The 25,800-nt window shown below is 38.8% G+C and overlaps 1 protein-coding gene across 1 annotated transcript in view; it reads right to left on the bottom strand.

Moving 5' to 3' along the window:
- LOC107104383 (phosphatidylinositol-binding clathrin assembly protein-like) overlaps positions 1 to 25,800 on the bottom strand; it is a gene marked incomplete at its 5' end in the record, with an annotated part of 62,441 nt that overhangs the window by 24,902 nt on the left and 11,739 nt on the right. The window contains 7 exons of the mRNA XM_015404374.1: positions 2,727 to 2,837; positions 6,642 to 6,742; positions 10,665 to 10,801; positions 16,769 to 16,892; positions 16,992 to 17,077; positions 20,954 to 20,974; positions 23,309 to 23,350. Coding sequence (XP_015259860.1) covers positions 2,727 to 2,837; positions 6,642 to 6,742; positions 10,665 to 10,801; positions 16,769 to 16,892; positions 16,992 to 17,077; positions 20,954 to 20,974; positions 23,309 to 23,350 — 622 coding nt within the window. The remainder of the gene's footprint in view (positions 1 to 2,726; positions 2,838 to 6,641; positions 6,743 to 10,664; positions 10,802 to 16,768; positions 16,893 to 16,991; positions 17,078 to 20,953; positions 20,975 to 23,308; positions 23,351 to 25,800) is intronic.

Genomic DNA, 25,800 nt, shown 5'->3' with positions numbered 1-25,800 from the left:
AGAGTCTCAGCCTGTTTAAATGTAATCTGACCAAGATGCAGCCCTACTGCATGATATTAAAATGAGCTCAATCATTTATGCTTGTGTATTTTCCTCGTGTTTCCCTCTCTCTTTCGACTAGAAGAAAAGGCTTCATCGGTGTCCACTCACCCCCACTGCCTTCCCCCTTTTCTGATTTCCTTATTGTGTTGAGGAGTGAACTCTTGCGTCAGACTCTTCCAAAAAACACCGCCTCATCATGTAGCAGGGGAATATCATGACTGAGTAGTATAAGCTAACAGGAGAGTAGATTTGGAACCACAGAGGCGAAGGCAACAGCTGCAGTGTGAGAAAACTTTGGATCCAAAGCTAAAGACTGATGAACCACTTAACCTGCGGGAGGCGGTATGCTGCACTTGTCAGTAAACAGTTAAACACGCATCTGAAGTCAAAAAGTAATGTTTGATGCGATTTTTCCAGCTAGTAAAAAAAACAAAACAAAAAAAACAAAGCTACAACCCGCTGCCAGTCTTCCCCACAGTGATCGCTCCATGGAGCGTTTAATTATCAGGATGTGAAATGGTGCGCGCTCACAGACTGTGTACTTGGCCTGATCTCTACAGACATGCTGCAGTTTTACACTGTTGAAAAGCAGCCATTAAAGAAATAAATGTTTCAAACATTTATTGCTCTCTGAGAGATTAGAGGTGCATTATTATGCCATTATGCTGACAGATTAGGTCTTAAAACCATAATGTCGTTTATTACAATAATTTCTTGGACAATTTATTGTCCAGAAAAACATGTTATAGTGATATTCTCCATGTGATAAACTTCGAAACAGGATTTCTGTTCTTACTGCCCTTCCAGAATAAAATAATATATATATCAATCTAGATGAGGTTTTATGCAGATTCTACCACCTGAGCTGTAGGCGTCTGCTGCTCCTCCAGTTACCACAGGATTCTATGTTTCTTCTCATCATCCTACCAGCTGGAGGCATATCTTTTAGGCCCTGCAGTTTCATTATAAACTAACTGTTTGAGCTGTGACACATTTTTAGATTTAGATGTTGGTTTCTTTTAAAATATAAACTAAATCCAGCTTTAAAGCCGGGCTTACACTGTGCGAGTTTTTGCCCTTTTCGGGGCGACTTTCCAGTCGTGCGAGAGTTTTTCAATCGGGCTGACTTTCAGCCTGATTGTGCATCTTGTAGTATACAGGGGGTAACGAGGGGCGACCAGCCTCTGGCGATCATCTCCCCATCAGGAATCATGAGGTCGGGAGAACGACCGCCGTGGGCAAATCGCTCAGTGGGCAAACAAGGATTCTTCTTCTTCCTCTCAGACGAAAACACACAAGCATGGCGGGGAGGCGAGTGAAATGGAGTTCTTTCTGTAAAATTGACAGACCGTAGTAAACACGTTTGCTCAGCGATGTTTTTGTCCAAATATGTCTTGATTTATTCCTCTTCTTCTCTTTTGGCTTCCGGATAGACGAGTCCGAGCAGCTCCATCTCACTGCGGAGCTGAGTCCGACCTGGTTTTTACACGTACAGTGTGATCAGGTAGGTTGCATCAGAGCTTTCTGTGAACCTGCAGTTACGTTGCACAGTGTGAGCTGCAGCTGCATGCAACGATTGAAAAACATCGCACAGTGTATGCCCGGCTTAAACTTCACTGTATCTTTTTGCCTGATCTCCTGCTGCATGGTTTGGTTTTCAGGATTTTGCCTTTTCAATAATGTTCTCAAACAAACCTTTGAAGCTGGATTTAGTCACACAAACATGCACCGGTACTAATTTGCTAATATCTATCATGTCTTCCTGTATTTTACTGCTGGGCATCAAAGTTAAGGGTTTAAGAAACAAACACGTTACACTTCTGGGATGGTTACTGTTCATAAATATTAAAAAAACATTACGTCCTGTTCCTTCCACTAAACAGCACTACTTTGTGTCGATCCGTCACACGGCATCCAAACAAAATGTGTTGAAGACTGCGGCTGTGATGCGACAGGATGAGAGATAAAGTTGATGAACAGCGAAAGCACAAGGAAAACATTACATGGAGGCTGATTCTGTACAAGCAAAGATCTCATCTGAAGCTTTGTTAAAAGAAAATAAATCAGGAGTTTTTTTTTTTTTTTAAAGCTGAACACCGTGGATCCTTTCAGCATTGGAGGAGGATCTTAGGACCAAACAGGTTTAGTAGTGTGAAGATTCTCAGATGTTCAAATGAAAGAAGCCAATAAGAAGGCAGAGAGGCCAACATGCAGCATCTGTTTAAAGCTGTCATCACAGCAGACAGGTTACCAACACATGAGATAAAGCTAAGAAGTGTGCTCCTAAACATCTCCTCCACTCCGCAGATCTGCTCTCAATTATTAATTTTGCTTTAGTCGACCATCTTACTCCAGACCATCTCATACATTTGGAATTAAGTGAATTGGAAAATTAGTAATTCAGCTGATAAAGTTCAGAACCAAGAGCTTAAATTTTAAATGCATCTGCTGTAGAGCTGCACTTGTTTTCGTTATTAGAAAAATAAATAGAGGAGAAAACAAAAAAACACACCATGAAGCGGAGTTAGAAAGCCAGAGAAAATGCGACCCTTAGAGAGGAGCAGTCGCAGGTCGCCGACACTGATCAGAGGGTTAGTTAAAAGCTCTGCATGTCGCCATCAAAGCCGAAAGGTTTTTAGTATTTCCCCCGTCTGGACAGGCAGACAGGGAGAGGCCTTTTTTACCGGCTGCAGGCTGCGGACCGTTGTTACTGGGTGTGGACTTATTCCCAAACACAGCATCGAAATCTACAGTCATGGCTGGGGTGGGCTGCTGCAGTGGCTGGCTCTCCGCTCCTGAGGAATGCAGTTAAAAATGACTGAGTAAGGCTGACTGTGCTGCTAGAGCTACATGTAAGAGCAGATGGAGCAGCTTCTCCATCAACATTTTTACAGAGGGCACTGAAGGATGTGTGTACAGACTGACTGTGTGTGGAAAAACAAAGTTCCAGCTTTGATGTAGACTAATCCCATTAGATTTAGGCCTCTGGACTGTCTTCTATTGTTGTTCATTTGAACATTGGGATTCTGTGCAGGCTGCTGATAAAAAAGGCTTTTAGCGAACAGTTAAATCCGTGCAGGAGAAAATCCACGGATCTACCTTTGCACTACGTCACTGACGCTGTCACTATGGATGGATGAGAAAACACCAACACTAGTTTAATGACTAGAGGAAAGGATCAAACTAAAACTGCCACAACATTCAGGAGCTTTTCCTGTTCTGTGTTTGGTTACGGTAATTTTATATTATTAACATGTAGACAAAAATATTGGTTCCATCCGTTAAATGAGAGAAAAAAAACCCACAATGGTCACGGAAATGATTTTAATATGACAGAAACAATAAATAAAAAAATTAAAAAATGAGAAACATAAGAAAAATAATAATAAAAAAAGTCATGAAACAGTCCTAGACAAAAATCGTGGAACCCTAAACTTAATATTTCAACCTTTTAAAGCAATCAGTGAAATGAAATGATTCCTGTAACCGTCAATTAGACCGCTGCTCCTCTCAGCAGGTATTTTATTCAACTCCTCATGAGCAAAATGCCTCTAAAGCTGCTCCTTCTCCAGACAGGATGGTTCTGATCCTTCTAAAGATATGTGAGAAGGAGGATTTTAAATTCCAAAATAGAATTTAAAATCATCCTTCTCACATATAAAGCCTTAAATGGCCAAGCACCATCTTATATCAGAGATATGATTGTTCCTTATGTTCCTAACAGAGCACTTCGCTCCTAGATATTCTAAAAATAGAATGGGAGGCAGATCTTTCAGTTATCAGTCTCCTCTCCTGTGGAACCAACTGCAAGTTTTAGTCTGAGAGGCAGACACCCTGTCTACTCTTAAGGCATGGCTTAAACTTTCCATTTTGATAAAGCTTAGAGTTACACTGCTATAGGCTTAGACTGCTGGAGGACATAGGGAACCCTTTGTATCTCTGCTTCTTTTTCTATCTCTGCTTCTGTCTCCTTGAACCCCAGTCGGCCTCGGCAGATGGCCACTCGTACTGAGCCTGGTTCTGCTGGAGGTTTCTTCCTGTTAAAAGGGAGTTTTTCCTCTCCACTGTTGCTACAAACATGCTTAGTGTGAGAGATTGCCTTCGAGTCAATGAGTAAATATAATCAACTGGTTTTCCTTTGACAGGAAACTTTGAACCAGTCTGACTGTATGATCTGGTTGAATTATCTCTAAGGAAAGAAACTACCTCAGATCTGAATTACCTCTGGTCAATAGTCTCAAGTCTTTTTTCTGCCTCTATCAGGTTTTCCTCAAGGATTGCCCAGTATTTAGTCTGATCCATCTTTTTTTTTTCATTTAGGTAGCTCAAGAGGATTTAGGTCAGGGTTCATATAGGGCTGCTTCAGAAAGTTGGAGAAAGTTATATATTTTTTCCTAATCTGTCCATAGGATACTCTCCCAGAAGCTCTGCGATCTGTCAACATAAAGTTAAGCAAATTCCATTGTTTTTTTTTTTATTCATTTTTTATTTGGTGTCGCTTCTGTTCATCTACTATTAAATCCACTTTGGATCAAACAACAACAGATGGTGCGATCTGACACTGATGTTCCTGGAGATTGAAGTTCAGCTATAATCCCTTTAGAATAATTTCTGCTCTCTCTGTTCTCTCTGGTTACCATTCATATAATTTTCTCTTTAATTTGTCATCAATTGTCCTCCTGCAGCCACATCCAGGGAGGTTAGCTGCAGTCTCATTAAGCTAAAATTTCTTAATGTGTAACTGAAGTCAAAGAAACATCAAGCTGTTCCGAGATGCTTATAGAAAATTTATCATTTAATATGCTAGTCTATAATTTCCTATCTAATTTCCTTTCCTCTGTCCAGGTAGAGTGCGGTACACACCATGTTACCAAACAGCCCAGTGACTACCTGTAGCCTAATATATGGACAGGCTCATTTACTCATGTAAAGATAGTAGAGATAATGTGATGCTGATTAGTGGATGCACATTGAATTAACGCGTCCCTTTGGACACATTATTTAATATTTTTTAAGGCTATAATCATTTTCGTCCAAACTTTTCTAATTAGTTTATTAGTTGAAATAATTCTGTTGAAGCATGATTGCAAAAACTATTTCTGACCTTTTTGCTGGAGAAGATTCTAAGTCATTCGGGTCATAGTCATTTCAAAAAAGTAAAAAAAAAGTTTTGAATTGAAAAAAGTTTCTGGATAGGAAGTGAAATGTCTTCAAACTTCGAAAACAAAGTCCAGTGGTTTTTTTGTTTGTTTTTGTTTTCATTTCATTTACATAGAGTTTTTATTTCTTATTACCTTTGACCATTGTGGATTTGCTTCTTTCATTAATTAATGGGTACAAACAGTTGAGTCCATATGTCTAAATTCAATTCAAATCAAAAATACTTTATGAATACCAGAAGGTAAATAAAATACAAAATGAGTTTAGATTCTTGAATTTAATTTTACATCCCAAAATGTCAAAAATAAATAACGAATGAGTAAATCCCTGCTAACCTAACAGCTAATGGCTGATTTCTTCAAGATGCTGCCCACTTTAACAGGCAGAGCTTTGTTATCAAGCAGTCCTTCAACAAAATAAAACCCACTGCGACCCCTTTTCATTCACCTCAACTGATCTCCGGAACAAACATCTAATCACTTTGTGCAGATTGCTGCCTTGTTGTACAGAAAATAATGGGGAGCAATGGAGTCGGAACCACAGACGATGACATCCACAGTCTCTTACAAGCAGCTCCTACTTTGAAATCCAGCCAAGCGCCTTCAAAATAGCTTCAGCATAATCCTGTAACATAAAGCCTTTAATACCCCCACACTACCAGAGCTTCTAGATGCATCATTGTGCTACACTTTGATTTAAGACAGCTGATAGCGAGCTGAAATGTCAGCCTGCTTCCTTCTCTCTTTCTTCCCCCCCAGGAACACACAGGGCAAAGCTAATATATGAACACCTACGCTGGGGCTCACTTTCTACCACAGCCACATTTTCCACCCTGACAAACATGTAAAATGAGAATGGAGGGCGACGTCTCCTGTGTTCGGTTCACTTGGACATTTGGAGAGTGAGACCCAAGAGGAAGACATTTAAATCACAGAGCTGGCAAGATCCAGCATCAACGTGGAATTGCATTCACCCATAGGCTAGACTGATCTAAATATATAGTTCTGTACATAAAGGTTCAAATGTGAACAAGAATTATCTCACCCACTGGTGAAACACAGTGGAGGATTAGTGATGCTGAGGGCTGTTTGTCTTCCAAAGGCAATCAGAACCTTGTTATTAAAAAGTAAAGCATCATAAATGTGCTGAAAAACCATTTTGATATAAATCAGAATTAAGAGCAGAAAGCAGAATATTAATAAAACATAGTCACGTCAGCCGTTCAACGAAAATACTCAAAATAAAGATTGTATTTTGTAAAATGTAAACACTACTGCATATAAAATACTATTCCCAGATCTATTTTACTGATCTAAAGAAAAAAAAGGAGGATAAGTGAATATTTTAGCATTGAATTGACTTATATTCTTGTGAATCTTTTAGAGACAGCCATGTCCTATGCCCTTGCTGGTGCCTTCATGTGTGCGTTCAAAGCTTACCTCCCCAGGCACTGTTGGCGTTGGAGATGGAAGGAGTGCTCTGCACAGCGGGGATGAAGGCCGGCTGCAGATCAAACAGGTCACTATTCAGGTTGGGGACGCTGAGGAGCAACACAAACCCAGCAGGGAAGAGTTAAAAAAAAAAAAGAAAAGAAAAATATTGAGTGACAAAGAGGAGGTAAGGAGAAAGTGGGGGAATAAATCAAGACATCAGGAGAGGAAAAGGTATAGAGAAATGAAAGGAGACAGAGAGAGAGTATTAATATTTAATCAACTGAGCATAAATAGCTAAAGTCGCCACTAAAAACCTTGGTTTGTCACAGATCAAGATTAATCCCCTCTCTCTGCAGGGCTGTAAAATCTCCCCCCTGAGCCATAAAACAGTTAGCGGCAGTAAATTCACAGTGTGTAAATTCTTCTCTCGATTATTAAATCCAAATACTTATTCTGTTTCCTGGGAAGGAATCCGAGAGATTTCTGAGCTTCCGAATGCAAACTGACGTAGCAGCAGCAGACGTTCGAGTCCCTGGCAGATTTCTGCCACAGTGGGAGGCTTCTCTCTTAAGCTTTTATAAACAACCAGGCGATTAAGAACGATCTCATTGTTAAACTCAAAGAAGCTCCTAGTTTATAGACTAACTGCACACAGTATGAAATATTTCAATCACTCTTGTTAATTTCAATGAAACCATTAAAGGTCATTATCAGGGAGACTGAAATACCCTCTATAAAATCTTGGATGAGAGAAATGTCAACGTGTGTCACATTAGAAAAGTTAACCTATATAGTTAGAGGTAAAGCACAAGAATTTGAAGAAATATAGACACCCTTAATGGACTTTCTTAAAGTCGTAGGGAAGCGGCCGTTCCAACTGCTGCATTTCCGAATTCTCCCGAGTGGTTCACGACTTTACACGAGTGAATAAAGTGAATGTGATTGATTTTTATCAAGGGGGCAGGATTGCTGTGGTGGAAGATTCGCAAGCATGTTTGGTTGTGGCCGGTTTGTCGGAAGCATCTTGATAACCAGTTAGCAGCTTAGTGCTATTAGGTTCCCAATGGGAAATTCCATTGGGACAAATTAACACTAAATTGGCGACTTAGAAACGACACTGTCCAGGAACGCTATGGACAGAGGAAACATGCAAGGGGAGGAGAGTATTGTGTCGCAGGTCGTGGATGTGTCTCCTCTGTCATACATTTTTTATAAAAAATTTAGGTAAATAAATTATTCTTATTTTTTATTTCAACCGTTGCGTTTATTAGCTGCGAAATATGATTCAAGATGCTATGACCGAAATAATTTGACTGACAAATGACCAGCTGAAATTAGGTGTTCAAGCAAATGTATAACTAACTGGTCTGCATAAGATGACTAAAAAAAAAAAAAAACAAAAAAAAAAACAGATTTTAAGACAGGATTTTTTTATTTATTTTTTTAAATAGAAATGTTCTAACTTTTGGCACAATATGGTCTGATAAAGAGTACATTTCTATACATGTTTAAGCCAGAATTATTTGACATTTAATTTGATTTCCCTACAACTTTAAGCAACAGTAGATTGTATTTCTTTGTAAGGCTATTGAGTGTAAAAGTTTTATTCATTAATTTCTATATTAATATTTGTAATTGTAATAATTGTTACTGTTTTATGTACGTACTCTTTTTAATTATAATTATTTTTTTTTTTTATTAAATTTTTTTATTTCGTTTTGTATGTGTGTATGTAGCGAGGTTTGCCTGCTCTTCATTGTGCAAATGGTGCAACACGTGTTTTTTTAAGTACTCTTATTGGAAATTAAAAAAAAGACATTGTTTAAAAAAAAAAAGAAAAAAGGTCAACATCAGGGAAACTGGCTGTTTAGGGTGTCGTTATCAGGCCTACTGATGGAACGTTAATTGAAAGGAAGAAATCAAAGGTAACAGCAGCGTTTATGGGATCAAATGTGTGAAGCTAGGAGCATCTAACCTAAGCTACAACATTAGCTACGTTTACATGGACACAAATATTTGGATTGAAGGCCTGATTAGATCAACAATGTTTCATGTTAAAATGTTAGACTGAATATTTTAATCAGATTTGGTCCGATGGGAAAGAAGTTTCCTTCCAAACGAGAGAGGGGGTGTTATTGATGTCTTCCTGTCCGATTACACCCCCATTCTGACCTTTGGTGTAAAATAGTCTCTACTGCTTATGTCTGCAACATCAGCGGGACAACTTAATGGAAAATTAAGACAGTTTGGTGCATGTATAAACACACACACATCAGAACCATGCTTCTGTGTTTACATCTAAGAGAAAGAAGAAGAAGAATCCTTGTTTGCCCACTAAGCGATTTGCTAATGACGGTCGACTGAAAATCAAACATGTTTGATTTTCTCCCGACCTCACGATTCCTGATTGGGAGGTCTGAAAATCAGCCCGATCGGAAAATTCCTGCACGACTGGAAAGTCGGTCCGAATAGGGCAAAAAAAAGTGTAAGCCCGGCTTAAACACATTTACAATTTCTGATCAACAAAGGTTTAGATTAGATGGAGAAATTTGTGGATGTAAACGTAACAAATGAGAGTAAATTAGGGATTTCCTGATCACATATGTAGTTTGGAAATCGTTCCAACAACAGCCAAAACAAATAGTTTAATATATCAGCCTGGATCTAGAATTTCCATATAAGCACACTGATAGAAACGCTCTGCTTCTGTTTTCAGGTTGATATATTCTAATATTTATATATTGTTCTTTGAGTATGTGACCAATGTTCCACACTGCTAAATAATAAAGGTAATTAGGATTCATTGTGTTATCATATCAGGTCTTTATATCTGTATCTAATCTGAAATTCAAGAGTTATATAGGGACATAAAGTAAATGTTTTATTTCAAACAGAAAAGAAGTTTCCTGATCCCAGAGGAACGGTTGTGAGAGAAGGAATCCAAGTTTCTAGAGTCAGTGAATATTTGGGAGGCAGATCATCTGCTGCTGATGCTCCACTGTGTTTCATCAGTCCAAAGGTTTGCAGTAACCAAGCTTACCTCTACACCTAACATATCAGCTGCATACCAATATGTGCAATATCCTTCTCTCTCACTGTGTAATAACAAATGCCAACTACTGTGTACTTTACTTATCTATAAGTTCAATACATCTCTGCAGTGCAAGTGCAATAATCCAAGTCAACTACTGTGCAGTCTTCCCTTAGCTCTCTACTGTGCAGATATTTTTTTTATATCTAAAGGAAACATATTCCAGGACATTACAATTTTTTTAACACTTTTTGTACTATATATATACTCTTTTTTATTGTCTGTTGTATGTTTATCTTTAATGGCATCTTTTTTTTTAACTCTTTGTACTCTATATAAGTTACTGGAACCAGAATTTCTCTGAAGAAGTAATCCCAAGGGATAAATAAAGCTGAGTCTAAGTCCAAACACAATGGATGCAGGATGCCCAATGACCATTTAACAACACAAAATACTGTACAGTATTATTACTATAAAGGCTTGATCAAGTAATTATTCAGAGAGTGACATGTTCCACATAATTAGGCTATAAAAAATATAGGTTTTAGTTGGTTTTACCTGGTTTGAGATTTTAAATTTGTGTTTTTTTTACTTGCTATAATCCAGAAATGAAAAGCCTTTGAGCTCCTAAGTGTAATGAACATAATAATTTTTAATAGTTTCAGTTTTAATCTATTTAATGAAATGGACAAACTTTCTGAGCATATTTTAAGTCATTGAAATGCACATGTAGATTTATAGCAGATGGTTTAAGGGATTCATTTTAATTAGCATTTTTTAAATGCAGTAGATTCTATGTGCATTATGTGCTTCAACAGATCAGATCAGGGCTGCAGATAAGATTTTTGAGATTTTTACCAAAACAACCCGAACTAGGATAAAACAGAATAAACTGATCGGCTGCAGATTCCTTTCAAAAAGTGTCGGTTTATCAGAAAAATGAAGGAATTTTAATAGCATGAGCAAACTCATGATGGCGTCTGCCTTAGCTTGTGCACCTGTTTGCATTCAGCGCGGAGCCAAACAACTCCGGGGTCTGTGAGATGTGGTTGTTGTTGTTGGCGCTGCCGACCGACTGGCTGCTGGGGGAGGCAGAGGGGGGAGTCTGCATGCTGATCTCCTTCAGGCGCTGGTCCTGGAAGACACAGACATCAGACGTGAGTGGAGTGAAGATGACAGCGCAGCGTGCAGAGAGGCTCGGCTGTCCTGGATCCTCACAGGTTTGGAAATGGACAGAAAAGATGAATTCATCTCTAAGAAGTTCATGATAACAGCTTATCTGACTCATCAACATAACAGGGACAAAACAGAAAGTTAAAACAGCTGCCTTTGGGTTTAATGTTTGGCTTTTTTGAAGCTGAAAGACTGAGAATATGACCCCTGCTCTATGTAGGAGCCAACCCCGTTCTGTCGGGGTTCTGTGACCCAGGTGCTGCTGAGAACAGAGCCTCATTCTCTGGTGAGGCAAACATCAGCACAGTCTGTCCACCGCTAAAACAGACACATTATGCATTTTAATATAACTTCATTCTGGCTGGTGACGCCGCCAATAGATGTGAAAAAAATGAGGTGACAAGAAGAGCAGGGTTTGTTTTCGTTACGCTGCTGACATCTGGGAAACGGAGCGAAGCTTCTGGATCGATCTCAGGTGAGAAACTGGGAGGAAACCGGAAAAACATGAGACACTGCTTCCTTTTCCAAGAACTTTTCACACTTTCCCACATTTACGATGTGGTTTTAATAGGCGAAAGTGTTGAAAATCACATTTATTTGACTTCAAAGAACAAAAAAAGTCAATTTGTCGACTAAAAGTTAATCCAGAAATTAAGAAAATAATCCTAACCTCTTATGCTTATAATCTCACATCAAACATCAGACCTTTTCATTTGCTCTACAGGGATCCATCCAAAAGTTTTCTTTTTTTTTTTATCCAGGAATCCGCAGTGGGAGATTTCCTGAAAATCCCCTCTTTGGGAAAACAAACCGTGTGCTCGACGAATGAGGCAATTTCCAGCGGAGCAGTCAGGCAGGTTATTGGTATGGAATGAAAACACGGCTCCTCCGAGCGCCTTCATGTGGTTTATTTACACAAGGCCAGACAGAGGTTTTTATTCTGTGCACAACTTTAGGGTGAAGAAATGTTCTGAGTCACTTTACAACCTCTGCTGCCTTTAAAGGATTCAGAGCGGATTAATAAAACAGAATCTCCCTCTGATCCGGCCTCCTGCTCATTTCTATTCCGACAGAGTAGAGAGGAGGGAAAAAAAAATAACAACTGCTGGTATTGTTTGGACTAAAGCCCCAGCTGGACAGTAGCTAAGCGTGTAAGTGTGTTTTTGTACGGGTATGTGGAACCATATGGACACCAGAGAGCAAACAGCTGGACGGGGAAGCTTTCAGATGACCCCGGGTTTCTTATTCAGCTTAATCTCTGCTCTCCTTTCTAAAAAAAAAAAAGATTCAGCGGGACAAACCAAGGGCGCAGAGTAAACAGCAAAGTTAAATTTAATCAAACAGATGGAGACACCCAGGCAACACACTGTGGATAATCTCACATGATTCATGTACACAAGAGGCTGGCGGGAGCCGACGCAGACCGCACTGCTGAGCAAAGTGCACATATTCCTTACTAGATGCTACACATCAGCTAAAGCTTTAGTGCACACACACAAACTGGCTCTGAGCTGCTGTGTGCCTGGGTTGCAGTTCCCACTGAGCTCTTACTCAATTACAGTTTGCTGCGAGGCAGGACTCCCAGCGCTGGAGTGAAAAATGCCGACACATTCTGTGGCGTATGAAGCCTCTGGCCTTTTATTTTCAACTGGAGTTTAGACCTCAAAGAAGTAGAACTCAGCGGATGGGCCATCAGCATTTGTGAGCTCCAGCACACAGCGGGCAGTGTTGTGCAGAGGCGTACAGTGTGTAGTTTTGGAGAATCAGGCTGCTGCTTTTACACATTACAACACTGGAATGAAACCATGTTCATTTCACTAGAAACTTCACGAAATGTTACGGTCGGTTCAGTATTTTCTAAACCAGGGTTAGTACAGGAATGTGCAACCAGGGCTCGATGTTAACCATCGCCCGATCTCCCGGGGCAAGTAGTTTTTATTGTTATGAGAGTACAAATTTCATTGCAAGTGCAATGATCGCAAAAAAATTAGTTATCACTCAAAATTACTTTAAAATCACCGACATTACATGAAAACGACCCAGAAGCGTTGCCGGCGCCATTTTTGTTGTTTTGTACGCATTCTGGCGTGATTTGAAAAAGCCGGGTGATTTTCCACCAGATGGCGTGATTTTTGTCCACCTAGCGGTAATTTTGTAGCCATTCCGAACTTAGTCCCGCCCACAAAGTTTGAGTTCGGGGAAGTTCGGTCTGGCTCTGCTCCATAGTAGCGTGAGTATTATCGCCCACTGTCAGGCGATCCAATCAAATTGTCAGGGCGGGCTTTATACGATGATGGACAGATGATCAACAGTAACGTAATCAACCACGTGACCAATGTGCGCTTGGGTGACAACAATAATGGCTGCCGCTGGAGAGTTTGGGTGAGTAGATTCTGCTATTAGGTCTGTTCTAGAAGATATCGACAGCAAATTAATTTTAAAAGAGGAACAGAGAAACGCGATCAAGTCTCATCTTCTTATTATAGGCGTGCAACTGCACGCTTTGATTTTTGTTGACAACAACTATGCGTCGCTTAACATACGTCACGCACTCCGTTGCTCTTATTGGTTGTAGGTCTATCCAATTGAGTGCAGAGGCATTTTTTTTCCTGGTCCGTTCGAAACACGCCCCATAATCACAGCTCTATGGAGCAGTATCAGACTCATATTCTGACTAGAATTGAGTCGGACTACGTCAGGCTAGTAATTTTGATGTAGTTACCGACAAACAACAAACGAATGCATTTATTTTGTCAGGGAAAACTAATCCTGAGGCAGTTAAAAGTCAGGGAATTCTGAAATTATGTAAGACTGTGGAAACCCTGAATAAAATAACTGTATAATGATTCTCTAGAAAAGTCACATTATATTAATAGTATTATCTTGTATAAACATACTGTGACTCTAAAATAAAAGTTATTCATTTGTGACATTGACTTCTGTCTCGTGATTTATCTTAAGTTTTTAACTTAAGATTTTTAACATTACAATTTATATTTTTCCAAGCATACAACACTTTAAAGCAAAGTTTAGTTTGAAAAGAATGTGCAGGAAGGATTGAAAAGCATGTTAACATGGTAATGTAGGCTTGAGTTCATTATCTGACGCATGCATATACACACCAGGAACCTGTCAACTTAAAAAATACTGAGTTACAAAAAACATTTAAAAAAACAAACATGTTTCATTGATATAAATACAAAAATGCTTATTAGGAACTATATTTACCACACATTATACTGGGCAAGTGAAAATTGTTTCTGGGCAAATGAAATGTGAAAGTCACTTGCCCAAAGGGCAGGTGGTAAAAATCTTTAACATCAACCCCTGGCAACTCTAATTTAATGCTTTTTGATTCACTTAGAAATCAATTTTAATGCCATCAACAGGTACCCATGACTCTCATATATAGACGGCAAATTCCTTCTTCGTCTTTAGCGTCGGCAGGCTGCAATTCCTCGTTTTTCAGCCACTTTTTGTTGAAATTTGTATTTTCTTATTCTCTAGCTTTTTGTCCGCCTCGATCTTCTTTTCCAAATATACAGCTTTACGATTAACCAGAAGCAGTTCCATGGAAATATGCAAATATATTGCGATATATTTGCAAATATATATATATATCCCTTAATAAATTGTTTTTATAAATAATTTTTTAAAATAATGCATTTTAAATGCCAAAATATTAACATTTGACGAATTTTAATGCCAATTGAGGCCGTAATTTAAAAAATAATTATTTAATGACTCGCGGAAAACCTGTAAACTGTTGATTTGTTGAGATTTTTTTCCAGAAGAGAACGCTCAGAAAAAGAGCTAATCTGTAGCAGCAGCAGCTGTGTGGATTAAAATACCTGGCAGATGTCACATGACCTCTGGTTACAGAAGGGGTATAAAAGACAGGACGTGTTTAAGGGCTAATCTGGTGCCTGAAGCGAGCTTACACACCGGATCACAAGAATAAAGCTTTACCTGCTCCAACCTTCAGGATGGTGGATCCATCCTGCCATGGATCAGCAGTTCAGGTGGTGAAGGGACAGGGTTATGGAGGAACGCAGTTTACGCTACTGATGGCTGCTTAGAGCAGGATGTTAATCTGGCACCTGCTGCACACCATGCCACCAACCTGGGCACTCAATGAGAGCAGGATGCAGTGATGAAATCTCACTCTCAACTCTGGCAAACCGCTCCATCAGCTTTGTTTGCTAAGCTTTCTTTCTGCTCGTTCAACATCAACATCTCTGCGCTCAAGAGTTGATCACCCCTATCAGCCGATCACGGCACTCATCTTGAAGCGTTGCATTCAGATGGATAAAACCAACTAATCACAGCCAGGAAATCTGAATACTGCTGCTACAGTGAAGAAAATTGCGAACAAAATAAAGTAACACATACAACTGAATGATATAAACACACTAAAACTGGACATTTTAAGTAATATTTTTGCTTTCTTAAAGATATTAAGTGACATTAAAAAAATTATTTTGTCAAATTTCTGGGATTTTGTTTCTTTCAGCTCCTGAGCGGTGATGCAACCCTTTCTATGGTGTTGCTGTAGAAATGACCATATTGTATCCAGAATAAATATTATTTATGATTTTACTGCAGATGTCTGAGAAAAACCCACATGAGAAACAGCTTCTTTACCTTAAGGATAGGTCTCAAAATTTCTGCTTTTTCTTTTTTCTGCTGATTTTTATTTTTTATAATGAATAGCAAAAGCCCTGTTACTGTTTATTCACAGCCTTTATCGTAGTAAAGGTTGTTTTCATCCATGTGAACACAGCATTTGCTTTAGCTGCATGAAGAAGCAGAAACGAAGCTGAGAGCAGGCAGACAAGCAGTGGAGCAGGAGTACAGAGAGAAGGAGTGAGATGCTGCACACTAGTCTGAGCGCTAAGGTCAGTGGCTAAATAAAACAATACAGCATATCTAACAGTCTCCTTTTCGGTGCAATTTCTCACTAACTAGGGTGATGATTTCCACAAATGATTGGGGAATGTTTTTAGCATCCTGATTAAGAAGATCTGCTATAGGTTTGCTTTAGTGCGAGACAGAATCGACAAAGACTCCTGGATCGGTTGAATCGATTTTGTGGCTTTAAAGTCCTCTCAGACTAAAGGCTGAATGATTTTGTCAAACAGGGATCATTTTCAACCAATATTGTGGTTTTATTTCTATTTTACTTTGTGTTACCAACAGGTAAGGAGATGTTTTACTCCATGGTTTCATTTGTTTAGAGTCCATTGTAGCAGGACTGTAACCTTTGTTTTATAATATTATAATTTCTATTAGTCTGCCTGGATCTGCAGGTTAGCTGCAACTCGCCTCCCTTCTTAAAGCGTGCTGCCGCCATCTAAAGGGCTGGAGTCAGGAAATTAGTGTCTCATTCGTGTTAAATGTGATTAAAACTAAAAGCCTCTGACATTTTATTAAATTGCAATTATATTGTAAATGCCCTAAAACGGACTAAACACATCTGAGGAAGGTTTCAGACACTTTTCTGGGTCTGTACCTAATAAAGTGGCCAGTCAGTGTAAGAAATCTGCAGTATCATGAAGCATCTAGTTACAAGTGGGAGATGCTGCAGAAATTTAACTGAATAAAACATAAAAAAATTTGTTTTATCAGTATATTTCTTTAACATGCAAAAAGATTTTAGAAGTAAAGCTAATTTTAAACCCACTTATAAAGGGTAAATGTTCTCCTAATGAAAGCATCTCAAATAGAAACAGCGTGAAGCCCTTTGCATCCTAAGAAGCAGCTGCACAGAGCTTGATGAACTGCCTCCAAAAGAGCCACTCTAAGTCACTTGAGGAAGGACGGATGGGAACATACCGGCCCTCCTGCTGAGAGCCTCTTGGCTGCTCCAGCTCAGAGCCTAACCGCCTCCTTTAAAGGTGGGTGGGGGGGCTAAATAAAGGCCGTTTACCTTGAGAGCCTGCAGCCTGGCCTGCTCCTCCTCCAGGGCCTGCTGCTTCTCCTTCTCGTCCATGCGGCTGAAGGACATGCCAGTGGAGGACAGAGATGAGACGGCACTCGACAGGGTGGACGCTCTGGAGAAGAGAAGAAGAGAAATCAACAATGTGTTAGAGCTGAATGGAGAGCTGGGGGGTTCTTTAAGATCAACTGTGAGTGAGTGAGTGTAAGTGCACCTTGTGTCTGCATTAAACTCCTTCGTCTTCTTGCCCTCCAGGGAGGCCAGGTGCTGCTCCAAAGCCTCCAGGAGGCTGCTGGGGGCCTGAGGTTCGTGAGAGCACCAGCAAAAGACAAACAGAGATGTTCACCAATCTGAAAAGGCTTCTGGGGAACATTCCTCTCTCTCAAATGCAAAAAATGAAAGAAAAACAAAATGAAATAAAAATCCCACACACACGAACACAGCACCCAGAGTTAGTCGGTCTCTCAGGAAGGTAACGGAGTGCATCAGGCTCCAAGAATAGCCATGGCAACATGCAGCAAACACTCACATTGTTAGCAGAAGAACAAAGGAGGAGGTAGAAAAACAAAGAGTGAGGGAAAAGGTGGGGGAATAAAGGAGAGACGGGGCTTTTTTTTCCCTCCTTGCTTCAAATGAGCAGAAGGCGACGATATCTCCAGCAAACCCTTTCTTCCCTCTACCTTTTTTATTTAGCACTGCTCTGAATGCCAGGATTCATTTGATTCGTCAGATTTTAGATTCATTATGTTCCCACCCTTTACCTGTTGCACTTTGAAACTATTATCCTACACTCCATCTTATTGCCTGTCCAGAAAAAAAAAAAAAAACACCATGGAGAGTGCATCTAAATGACTCCCATCAATGGGAGGCTAAACATAACTCCATCTAAATTAGTTAGTGAACAGGTTACTAAGGACTGTTGCTATGCAGCTAAAGATAACAGTTCAGCTTCAGATGGAGCAGGTGGAGCTCCAGCTGCTGGGCAAACTATCCTGTGGTTGTTAGGTGCTTCATTAGTGGTTAAAAGACCACAGAAAAGAGGAAGAAAAGCAAAGGGAGAAATTAATTCAAAGTGTAAAAGAAAAGAAACATTCAAAAAAAGGGGGGAAAAAAAGCCCAGCAGCAGCTAGGAACTCATTTAGCTGAAAAAACACACATGGGAAATTCTCCCACTGTGCAAATATGACAACGTCATGTCTGCCCGTCTCCACAAGAATGCTGCTGGCAGAGCAGCAGACCTGCACACAGATGCAGAAACTGCTGGCTAGATGATGGGACCCTCCCAAAACGTCGGCTGGCAGTTAAAGAGACAGCGACATGCAACTTAAAAAGAGGTCAACTTTGACTGTAAATGTACTTAAATGTACATTAACAAACACTTCTAAACCCTTTGTGCACCTGGTCAATATTAGCTCTACCAGATAGAAAATTAAACCATCTTCTAAAGATCTAGTGTATGAATACTAGACACAGACCAGTGTGTTCTACGCAAAAGTTTTTATCTTAAGTAAAAAACAAAATTCATGCAAAATACATCCTAATCTTCTGGTTTAAAGCACCAGTTATTTCAGCCGTTACAGAAAAATAAAGAGATATTATTTAACATGATGTTTTTTTTTGTCATTTTAAATTTTACACACAAAGTAACACTGTGAGGCTATGAGTTCTAGTGTGTTTTCAGACTTGACTGCAACATGTGGAAGGCGTAACCTATATTTTCTGACTGACGATTCTTTAATAAAAGGGTAATGAAACAGAAATGAGACTTTTCCATGGTAAAACCTGTGTTATGCCAGAATATATGGCGTATGAAGTGCGAACTAGATAAGTCCAAAAGGAAGTGTTCTTCACGCAGCAAGATTCTGGTCCTCCTCCTTGCCTTGTATTCTTCAAGGAAGATTGCTACCATTAGCCAACTTGCTTTGTCCATTTATGTCCCTATTCTACCAAAAAGGGGCAATTTCAACAGTGATTAACCTAGTTATTGCTTGTGTAACTTTTTTCCTACTGTGTAAAGGGGAGCTGGTCAACCGACCACAGCAAACTGCTAATGTTGCTGATGTCCCATCCACATAAAACCATAAAAGTCAAATTCACATTGCAAGAAAAGTAGGAACATAAATAACTGTATTTCCCCTTTATTTGAGCATGTCTGACATTTAGCCAGTGGAATACGATGATTTATGTTTAGATCAAGAAAGAAAGTAACCATTCCTATGTTAAGTTGATAATAATATTCTATTTTGGGGCAAATAAATACAATTTCCATCGTCAGAAAAACATATTTACTTGAACTTAAGCAGTTGTTTTGAGAAAGATCAGATTTTTCAGTGTATATAAAGGCATCAAAATGAGCTCTTTGTTCTCCTTAAAATAATTAAACATAAATTTTAAGATAATTTCAGATTTATTGTACATGCAAAATAGCAGCATATATTTCCTTTAGGCATACCTCAATAATATATTGCATGATATTAATTTAATAGTCTATAGATTTATCAATTTAAGCATTATAAAATATTAATCTAAAACCTTTCAGTACATACTATCTTATAGTTGTTTTTTTTATCAGTACATGACGGCGAATAAGAGTTTTTGAAACCAGAGCTCTTTAAAACCACCATAGGAAACACTGGTCCGTGTCGAGCAAATACTTTACGTTCAACTTTTAAAAGATGTGGATAAAAGTCAGCATAAAAATGACAATAACTGCACTGTAATAACCAGGCTATTCACTATTCTGTCAAGCACACAGGAGCAACGCTGTTGTGCATGACAAACACGATATGAACACCATGTAAGGAGGAGGATGGAATTCAGATGAGTGACAAAAAAAAAAAAAAACCTCTGCAGAGACTTCCTCATGCAGATGAAGATGGAGGGGTGCAGGAGCGAAGCCTCATTTTCTATTCATGAGCTTCCATGGCCTTTTGTCGTTTGTGTCAAACCTGCCTGTGTTCATATTTCTGTGTATGTGTGGCGGCTATGAGCAATCCACCTGAAGCAGACACGCGTGAATTAACTGACTCGACATCGGGCCATTTTACAGTGGAAAGAAAAATAGATGGTCATGCCTGTAAATGCTCAAGGTGTTAAAGTTGCACAGTCTGAAACAGTAGGTATGATCTACATGCAGAGTCGTAAAGGAAAATTCCCCTATTTTTAAACCTGGGCACCATTATTCCACTTCTTTCTGTCTCTTAATAGAATCAAGGCCCTTTAGAGTGTTAAATGGACCGAATCTATGTCGTTTTTTTCTAGCCATAAAGAGCATTTCAAGCACTTTACACAAGAAACTCACTTTCTTCCAGTCACAAAAATGCTTACAGCTATAGACAGATCCACAGACGGCTTTGGGTTTAATCCCAAGCGGTGGATCTAAATAAGACAAAAGGAACCTGGAGAAAGATCTCCAAAACTCTTAGATTGTAAGAACTCTGTGAGTCCTATTGAACAACAGCCACCTGAAAACCTTCAAAGTATATGTTTGAAACCACATGAAGCTAAGATCAACAGCTAAGAACTCTGTCCAGGGTTCCTACAGTTTATAAAGATGTATTATTATTAATACAAGGGTTGTAATCAAAGAAGAGCTCTGTTTATTCATCAGTCACAACTGAACAACAAACCCCACTATGTTCACAGCTCTAACACAGTTATCCAAAATAACACAAAGTACAATCTGGGAACACTGACCTCTCAGCTTCTATCATCTTTAAATCATTTTCATTTAACTTTTATGAAAGTGAAATTTATCAAAAAAGAACAAAAAACAAGATAAAAACCTTTGATTTGGTTTTGTCAGCATGGCTGATGCAACACAACCTGAACTGATGAGCATTTAAAGATTTTAATCTGTAAAAAAAAAAATGACAGCAACGCTTTAAAAAGCTGCCTTTTAATGTTTACTTTGAGTTATGTAAAAACCTTACATCAATAAGAGGCAAAAAGCAAAGACTTTGACCATTACCCTGCAGAATGACGCTAAAGCAACATCAGACTAAACGACTCCAGGATTCTTATGCAACACTGAGAAATTTCCCCCAAAATGTCCCTGCTCAAAAAAAAAACAACCAAACAGAAAAGTCTAGAAAAATAGAGCCTAGGTCAAAGGAGGAATTTTCCTTTATGGAGGTTTGAGTGGTGAAGCGGTACAGTTAGTAACCCACCACCTACAATGTATGATCCTTTAGTCTTCTGCAACAGAGTAGGAGGGGAAGAAAAACACTCATTATTGACTGCAAATACAGCATTATTCAACTCAGTCCAGACTCTACTGCAAACATCATCGATTTTACGGGAACCCTGTGATCAGGGACACGTTTCTCACAGATCCAAAATGTACAAAAGATTTTAGGATGTTGAAGAGGAAAACAAGCCACCAAAGAGGCTGCTTGTTAAAAAACTATCAGTTAAAATGATAATAAAGACACAAGGCAGTCAGAAAAGCTACGGACATAATGTTTTTAGTCCAGCTTGTATGTAAGTTTGTATAAATATAACATTACAATGTTAATAACCTTTGTATATCAATAAATTGAGCTCCGACAGTCAGCCAGTGTCGAATAGAGGCTCTTAGTATTAAAAATTGATGAGTAAAGGAGCAGCAACAGGCACACAGAGCAGAAACAGAAGAAAGTGTGTTTATTGCAAACTGAAAATGTTCAGTTTTACCAAGCATTTTTAGTTTAGAGGAGATTTTAATTGTTTTTTTCCCTCTGATAACATCTACATGAGACACCCGAACAGTCCGACTATAATCGTTTAAAGCTAACGGAGAAGTTGGCCTTTTCAAACCAGAAAAGGTTTAAATCGTTTGGGGGAGAATACATCTTTAAAAAGGTAAAAGTATTCAGGTACCATATAAGTTGGTAGTTCATCAGACTGAGGGAGAGAAGCTAGAGAAGGAGAATTTCAGAAGATAACAGGAAGGCCAAACAGTTTCATTTTTGTCCTTTCAAGTTGGATTTACAAATGCAAATAATTTATCGGTCAAGAATGTACATTCTCTGAGGTTCTACACCCATGAGTTAATGTTTTAGCAATTTTAGACATGCTAGTTATGAGTAAGTGTCAGATATTAGCTTATAAGTTATTTAGGTTTTTTATTTATATATTACCGGTAATAGAACCTGTCCACCCACTGGGAAAACTTTGTTTTCTTTATTCGTTTAGTGTTTGCCACCACCTTCAGATGGGGAGTATTAATCTCCATGGCAAAGACACACAGCATGTTCATACTGTAAAAATTATCTAGAAATAAGTCTTAAATGTGTTAAATTAAGTGTATTTACCCTTTAATTCAGTAGGTAAATTATATAGTTGTGCCAATGGAATGAGTATTTTTACTCTTAAAATAAGATAAGTTGATGATATTCACTTGAAATAAAACAATGCAATTGTGTTTTTTTATTTTAAATCTAGATTGTCTTTTTTTTTTAAAACACAGGGCTAAAAAATAAAGTTAAGTGATCACTTTTCACTGCTCTTTCTTCTTTAAATATTAAATCAAACTAATAATGATAAATTGCTTAGCCATTACTGTGATGTGCATATAAAAGCAAATCATTCTGTCATTTCATTACCTTTAAAAGATGAAAGACTTTGTTTTCAAATGATGTCGAATCACACGTCTGATATTTAAACTGTTGGCTAAGAGAAAATTTAACTAATGAGGCCCTCGGAGCAAAGTTTCACATCAGTTATTTAGATCAACTGATGAGCAACGATGAAAACAAGTCAATCATTAGCTGCAGCTCTTTTAGTGACGTTTCTGGATTTTTTTTTTTTTTAAAGAAGATATATTAAAAAAAAACAGAACTAAACTAGTTTTTTTTTGCTATCAAACGTGGATCAAAATCGGGGACAATCTGACCGAGAAAATAAAGTCAAAGCGAGGTAAACAAATACAACAAAGAGCATTAAAGAAAACAACTTTGCTTCAGGGAATTTTAGTCAACAGCCTCACAGCTCGATGAAAAGCAAATTAAAACATTTGATGATTAAAAGAAAAAAATCCCATTCCTTATCCAGGCAGAGATGCTCTATTTTTCTAAACCCTTTCTTCTCTTCATTATGTTTGTTCTCCTAATTTCAAGGCACGGTCTCATTGTTTTCTTTTTTTTTCTCTCTCTTTAAACAAATACGAGTCTTTTCATCAATTTAGCTTGTGGCTTAGGGGCCAAACTGAGGCACCCCAACCTGGATCTATAATGAGAAATTAGGAGGAAAGAGAAAGCAGGGAAGGAGACTTGGGAAGAGCCAAGAGAGATACCTTCAAACAGATCAGGTTAGACATGATGGCAGGTTAAAATACAGCTAAATATGGGAGAGAAGGTCAACAAAAGGTTTGTTTCAGAGGGGAAAACAGTTAAAAACCCAGAATAAATATGGTGAGTTAATGGGTGAAGGCGTTAAGGACAAGACAAAGCGTCATACACAGCTGGAATCTGAAAACAAAGGGGAGGACAGACGGAAAAACAAGAGGAGCTGGAGGTGAATAGAGAGGTGGAAGGTGGCATGTACACTGACCTGTGAGAGATCTGGGATGTCACCCTGATCTATTCCAACTTGCTGTCGTCAAAAAACAAAAAGAAACGGAAAAATAATAGAAAAGGAGGGGGAAGGGGGGGCAGGTGAGGATAAAATGGAGAAGAAAACCAAAAAACAAAAACAAAAAACAAGGGTATCATTACCTCATGCAGTGGCAATGTGTCAACAGAAACAAACAAGCAAACATGTGAGACGTCTGAACCCAGAGTCAATGGCGGCGATGACGGATCCATGGTAAACATGGCTGACTCTTGAAGGTGGAGCAGGCATGGATGAAGCCATGAGAACACTTAAAGAAAACGACACTGGAGTCCAGAACATGGCCTCTACGGGATGGAAGACGCGTCAGGACACAGATAAAGATCATTAAACGTCCTGGTTCTGAGTGGGACTCCTAACATGGATGCTACTGGTTCTGCTCACTAAATGTGTTTTAGGAGTTGGACTATTGATGATACCCTCAAAAAACTACTTAAATGGGTTTCATTTGGGTTTTAGTTGACCGACCAGAACACAGTAGCTGAATATATATGATAAAAGCTTTGTTTTAAATGATCCAACTTTATTCCTTAGTCTTCCTCCAACAAGCTTCAAAGAACATCTGAATATAGACCTTTAATAAGGTCCCCTGTGTACTGGAATTTATTTAAGGGAATCAGTTGAGCTTTTCTCTGATAAATTCCCAGTAAAATCGGTTAAAGTTTAAAGTTGTAGGGAAACGGCTGATCCAACCGTAGCATTTCTGAATTCTCCTGAGTGGTGCACGACTTTACAGAAGTGAACACAGTGAATGTGATTGGTCGTCTATCAAGGGGGTGGGATTGTTGTGGAGGAAGGTTCGCAAGGTTCGCAAGCATTTTGGTTGTGGCCGGTTTGTCTGAAGCATCTTGCTAATCAGTTAGCAACTTAGTGCTAGTAGGGTCCCAAAGGGAAATTCCATTGGGACCAAGTAGCACTAAATTGGTGACTTAGAAACAACGCTGTCAAGGAACGCTATGGACAGAGGAAACATGCAAGAGGAGGAGAGTTTTGTATCAGAGGTCGTGAATGAGTCTCCTCCGTCATACATCTTTTATTTAGAGGAGGAAAGTGGGGACAAAGTTGTTGTGGAAGAGGACGCCAGGGCGGCAGAAGCTTGGTTTGATGTAGAAGGCTTACAGCCGTACATGTTTGAGCCCTTGCCTCGCAACGCTGCCAGTTCTGTTAGCTCTATGCCTGCTGAAGACACAGACGCCCATCCCCGTGAACACTGGGACGTAAAGTAAATGATTATTATTTCTTATTTTAACAGTTGCGTATTTTAGCTGCATCATATGAATCAAGATGCTATGACCGAAAAAAATGTGATTGACAGATGACCGTTGATATATGATTGGATGAATTTAGGTGTTCAGGCTGACGTTTAGCTAATTGGCCTGCATAAGATAACAACAAAAAACCCACAGATTTTAAGACAGAATTTTCTTTTAAATTAGATTTTCTAAATTTTGGGACAATATTGTCTGATAAAGAGTAGATTTATATACATGTTTAAGCCAGAATGATTTTACATTCCCTTCCCTATGACCTTAATAAGGTCTCTTCTGTACTGGATTTTAGTGAAGGGAATCAGGGTAAAAGGGGGTGAAGACAAATGCACCTTATGTTAACAGTTGTGCTTTCCTCAGATAAACTCCCAGTAAAATTGGTTAAAGTTTAAAGCTTCCTGCCTCGGACGAGAGCAAACTTAAGGTCGTAACAAAAACATCTCTAAAGGGACTTTGAGCTGAGCTCATTTCAGCCAAAAGAGTTATGATCGCTGTTGAGTCTGGAGGAGCTTGATAGCACACAGCTGTCTGCTTCATGTATCCTGTTAGAGCGCTGCTTTATGAACCTGGGTGACCCACGGAGCAGAGATACAGCTCAAAATAAACGGACACTTCTCTCCACCTGATTCAACTCTTTGCTTTCCTTTACTTCCTCCTCCATGTCCTTCAAACATTCCTTTGGCTCCAAGGAGAAAGTCATGTGTTGAGCAAATTTCACTCTTCAGGAAGTTAAGCATTTTTGCTCAACTTTGGTAAATATAATCTAATATTTATTATCTTTACAGTGATGTAGGAGCACCTTTAATTGGCACCAAACTGCCTCCTTTCTCCTTAATTGTAATCTTTCCTGCTCTGACAGTTTCCACCATATTCTCATTTTAAAGCTCCATGTTTCTCCAAACACTAATTTATTTTCTTTTTGTAGCAGATTTTCTGTAAATTCTAAACATATAAAGGAAAACAGTCAATTATTTTGTTTTTAATCATTATAACAGGGTCATCTTCAGTGGCGGCTGGCCAATAGAGCACGCTAGGGCGCCGCCCAACGACCCTGATTAAGACATAAAAAATATATATATATTTTTAGTAATTTAATTTTAAATTAACATTTAAAATATTTCGAAATATATCAATATGTATTTCTTAGATGTGCAAGATAAATAT

This window comes from Cyprinodon variegatus, unplaced genomic scaffold (genome assembly GCF_000732505.1).
Source record: "Cyprinodon variegatus isolate N-32 unplaced genomic scaffold, C_variegatus-1.0 Scaffold1716, whole genome shotgun sequence".
In the NCBI taxonomy this organism is placed as follows: domain Eukaryota; kingdom Metazoa; phylum Chordata; class Actinopteri; order Cyprinodontiformes; family Cyprinodontidae; genus Cyprinodon; species Cyprinodon variegatus.
The sequence above is the reverse complement of the archived record's forward strand: the minus strand, read 5'-3'. Positions and strand labels throughout refer to the sequence as shown.